The sequence below is a fragment of the Hyposmocoma kahamanoa genome, unplaced genomic scaffold (assembly GCF_003589595.1).
Source record: "Hyposmocoma kahamanoa isolate Upper Pololo Valley unplaced genomic scaffold, ASM358959v1 66, whole genome shotgun sequence".
Classification (NCBI taxonomy): Eukaryota; Metazoa; Arthropoda; class Insecta; order Lepidoptera; family Cosmopterigidae; genus Hyposmocoma; species Hyposmocoma kahamanoa.
This window is the reverse complement of record NW_020653854.1, coordinates 25,878,487-25,883,385: the sequence shown is the minus strand read 5'-3', so window position 1 is coordinate 25,883,385 and position 4,899 is coordinate 25,878,487. Positions and strand designations below refer to the sequence as shown.

Below are 4,899 nucleotides of genomic sequence, written 5' to 3'. Positions count from 1 at the left end.
CTTGCGAAAGAATTCGTCCAGGGTAGTACTGCCACTGCGTGCTGTTGAAATTACAAGCAAATAAGACTTGTCAACTTATGTCTCAGGGTGACGGGCGCATTGGCAGTTCCCCAGTGCTCTTTAGATCTTTGTGATTTAAAGCTCTGAGTGGCACTGCAACTGTTATAGCCAGCGTGTGGCTTACCACCAGCCGCACAACTTTTACTTTAGAACTATATTGACTTTGAATAGAATATTGCCAACTTGACTGCGCTATCCGTAGTCGCGTAGAGATCTTTCCTCGTACAAGTATTTTACGACCTGCGTGGTCTAGTGGCACACCGGTTTTCATGGTGTCGCCATCCCTGAGGTCTCTGGTTCGAGTCCCAGCCGGGTCAATGTAGAAAAACTAGCTTTTCTATTGTCACGGGTGTTTGTGATGCTGTCGTAGTTTCCGATTGTCATAATGTTGAATAATAAACAAACTTTAGAAACGAACCCGGAACATCAGGCACCACGTCGTGAGTATATATTTTCAAACAAATAAAAGAATTACAAAATCGGGCTGTAATTGATGGAGAAATCGATATATACACGTGCCTATAAAATTTGAGGATTTCGCTCGATTTCTATGGGATCCCCATGTCAGATTCTGACTTGGTGACAATGGGACCACCATGAGAGTGCACCCTTTCAAACAAAAAAAGAATTTTCAATATCGGTCCACAAATGACGTAGTAATTTGAAAACATACGTATAACATACACACTCCTTCTTGAAATCGGTTAATTAAATAATACACTTTATAACATAGTAAATATTGTTATACGAATGACACATGAAAAAGTGAACAAACGGTAACCTGGATACTAACTTCTCATACCTGTATGACACATAACACAGGTGCTTTAGTTACTTTGAGATCAGAGCAACGTGTGTCATGTTGTCTAATATTTATTTATTACCTATTTTTGCCGCCAAGGAGTATTGTAAGCGTTACTGCGTTCCGGTTTTATGGACTGGCGTGTCGCTTACACTGTACATAGAACTGCCTCCGTGGCCGAACGGAGTTTGGGTGAGTTTGGGTGTAATTTGTGGTTGTCTATATGTGTGGCCATGGCACCCGCGACTCAGGGTTTCCCTAGTGCGGGGCTATGTTGATGGTGTGCGTTATTATTAAAAAAAACTTGGCCCACGACTTGTTCGTCCTGTCACATGGTATCATTAAAAAAATGCGTATTAGGATACACGAGGCATACGAGCAAGTGCCGCATGATCTGTGTTGGGGCACCTCAGTCGCAACGGGTTAAATTTAGTATGCCTGAACACCCCTTTTGCACATCTTGTCTCTGTAGCGACCTACCTTGATGCGATTCGATTTAAGAACTTCCCGTTTTCAATTAATGGTGATCACTATAGATCAACACGTCAATCTCACAAAGGCGTTTAAACAGTGCGTTCTACGAGTTATGTCCTACGGAGTCGAGACGTGGTCACTAATAACTGGCCTTATCCACCAATTTAAAGTCGAATCTCTAATGAAATCATGCGTCAGAGAACTAAAGTGACTGACATAGCTCGTAAAATCAATCCAGACATGGGAGAAAGATGGCTGGCTGCGGCTGGATTTGGGCGGCACAGGTTCGGGAGAGTTGACGTGCTCAACGGGTGACTTATGTCAAGTAGTAGACGCGTTTAAACTGATGATGACAATAGACCAACTACTAGTTCTTAGGGACCTGACCACCAGATTAGGGACCATTTAGATGAAGCCTAAAGATATGTAAAATTGTGGAACAAGATGCATTACTAGTGGCATACCACGGATACGGCATTATATTCTGGGGTAGTAATATAATGTCAAACGCAGTACGGACGTATTGATTGCCCAAAAAAGGATGTGTTCGGGCGATTTGAGAATTATGCTGTATGGATAGTTGTATACCACAGTTTCAACAGCTGAGACTGTTAACAATTCTTTCTATAAATATATTTGAAACAGTTCTTTTTGTTCGGCAAAATTACTATTCAATAAAGTGAAACGTGCACGAAGACACAATAAAATGAAACTGGTTTCCTGTAAGAGTACCCTCATTTATCCGCTCACGCGATGCGCTCCTCCAGCCGCAAAATGGCGGCTATTTGGTTTAGCAAATTAGAAAAGCATTCAGTTTAAAAACAAGTTTTTATAAATAAAAGTTATTATTCTGCATTGCTAAATAAATACCCTCCGTACTACCAACAAAAACGTCTCAAATAAAATGCAGTAATACACCGCAAATCCTGCACTTAAAAAGCACTAATGAAATTTTTGGTATACTTTGATAAATATGATACTATTCCGTTTGAGTGGTTCTAACGTTTACCATGAAATTACTCCTTAAAGTATAGTTTATAAACATTTATATTCAGGGTAAACTTAAAAAACGCTACTTACGGTATGTTTTCAATAAATAAACACCGAAATCAACACACGATTGTCGTGACGTATTTTTGAAGTTGTTTATTTTTTATTTTTTTTTTCTTCTTTCCATAAAGGAAAAGGCAAAGGTTTTACACCATACAGCCAAGTCTTAGTACATTATTAAGTCTTTTGAGCCATGTCTTCGTTTAACCATGTTTCTGTAAATATGGCCGCCACAAAGGGGATAGGCAATTTGAGGCGGCGTGCTTGGATTGACTCGGGATTCCTTAGAACGGGCCGATACGGGTATTTTAGTTCGAGATTCGTATAATTTCGCGTTTTAATCTTCGATTAAGGCACAATAGCACTATCCTATTCCACTTTAAACTAGATTTCACAAAATAATTGAAAGTCAAAATAAAAACGACACTTTTCCCTCCAAAAGGCCCAGAGCGAATATTTTTTTTTTTAATTACAGACCCAGGCATTAAAAACTTTATGGTTTGCTAGAGTAGTTACTGAAATAGCAATTAATATTAGTTCTTTTACCTGTTATAACTTCGATATCCGATAAATCGGTATAAAATCATCACCGGCACCTCTAGGTGTGGTATCGCGTCAGCGGTTATGAAAATATTTGTGCGATGGCGCCAAAATTGCACAATAAGCTGCCAAATCACATCCAGATTTGACATTTTGTAATTAAAACTATACTGTTAAAATGCCATAAAATTGGCAATATGTACTGACACAACAATGATATATAAGACCTTCTAGATGCACGTACACAATAAATGATTTGATATGATTTTACATAAAAATTTGAATTCTACACTCTTTGTTTATTAACACGTATATGTTCCAAGTTTTTTATCTCTGCGGTATGGATGACACACACACTCATACACCGGACAATATGTACCTACCGTTTATGTGATGCGCTTCGCAAGGCGAAGGGAGGTCTTGCGGGACGGGAATCATTACGTTACGTCACAGTTTCAATTCGTGTGGCTTAGTATATATACAAAGAGATAGCCAGTTCACACCGTATTTCTTGCCGTTTTCTTTCTTGAGGCTGTTAGACACAAGTTTGTACTTTCGTTCGCTGTCACTGAAGTTCATACGATGTTATCCTTCCGCATTTTAGTTTTGTTTTCATTGATGGTTGTATGTAATTGTCGGCAAAGTGTCGATATAGCTGGACCAACGGGAGATGATGCTTTTTCAAAATGCAACAGCGGTGGTGAAAGAGATGAGAATTATAAACACCCTTTGGGACATCTTGACGACTACAAACTGAACTATGAGGATATAGACAGTTTGACATCTGTTATTATCCATTTCCGGAATATGCAGCTAGAGACCAAAGCTGTGAAGAACGCTGGTACGTTATTGTATTATTCAATCGCTTTTAGCTATTTATTAAAATCTTGCAATTTATACATGTATAGCAGTGGAGATTCCTGTGTAAGAGTTCGTCCAGGTTAGTACTGTAGTCTAGGCTCTACTCTATGAGTAGAAGTACTGGCTGAATTAATATAGATTTGTGTTTAGAATGTATTTAAAGAAATAGGATAGAAAAAAGAAGAACATCTTGAATATTCGCTTTCGTCGCTGACTTATCTAAACTATAAAAATAACTTGTCAGCGATTTGTTAGGCCCCTGTCGCCAATAATAAAACTCTCGGGCGTAATCTATCTGTGAGGGAAATTCCTCTTTTAGCTTCCGGGCAGTGTGTGGCTAGTCTATAGTAAAGGCTGATCACTTATGTAAATTGCCTATCATAGGTAGGGCGCCAGCTAGGGATGTTCACCCCTTCAGTTGTGAGGAAGAGGGATGTAGTCTAGGCTCTACTGAATGGCTCTATGAGTAGAAGTACTGGCTGAATGATTATAGATTTGTGTTTAGAATGTATTTAAAACAATAGGATATGTACGGTTTACAACCGCACATTTTTCTTCCGCTTACCTTGCGCTCTACTTTGTGCCCTACTGTCCGTGGCCTACTGTCCGTGGCTTACATACATTACATGGACACATAAGTAGGCAAGTAATTTTAGTGTTAAACGAGCATTCACTTCATCTAGACATCTTGAGTGTTTAACGAACATTCATATGTCTTAACGTAACAACAACGTAAGAGATACACATCCTCAACGAGCCTTGTATCTTCTTACTTTATTAATAAACTTTATACTTTTATCATCTATCAATTTAAACAATTAGGCGTCAATACTATAGCGTAGTATTGGCCCCTACGGGATAGAAAAAAGGAGAACATCTTGGCAGATCTAAAAGGAGCCTCCATGAGTGAATATGTGAAAAACACAATAAATATCTAGTTATGAAGATAATCCCAGTTATATTTATAAAGTACCTCTCGTTACGCGACTTGAGCTACGTCCTAGGCTACAGTACTGTGTAGTACCTAACCTTATCTATTTCTGCTGCCAAGCAGAACGGTAAAGATGTTGGTGAAATTACAGGCACATGGAACTTGTCAACTTATGTCTCAG

At 38.9% G+C, this 4,899-nt stretch overlaps 2 protein-coding genes across 2 annotated transcripts in view; both read left to right on the top strand.

The window, feature by feature from the left end:
• Positions 1-4,899, top strand: part of LOC113231979 — a 276,226-nt gene that overhangs the window by 75,345 nt on the left and 195,982 nt on the right. The gene's annotated exons all lie outside the window — the stretch shown is intronic.
• Positions 3,295-4,899, top strand: part of LOC113231981 — a 3,942-nt gene continuing 2,337 nt past the window's right edge. The window contains exon 1 of the mRNA XM_026466588.1: positions 3,295-3,767. Within this exon, the coding sequence (XP_026322373.1) occupies positions 3,509-3,767 (259 nt within the window). The 5' untranslated portion in view covers positions 3,295-3,508. The remainder of the gene's footprint in view (positions 3,768-4,899) is intronic.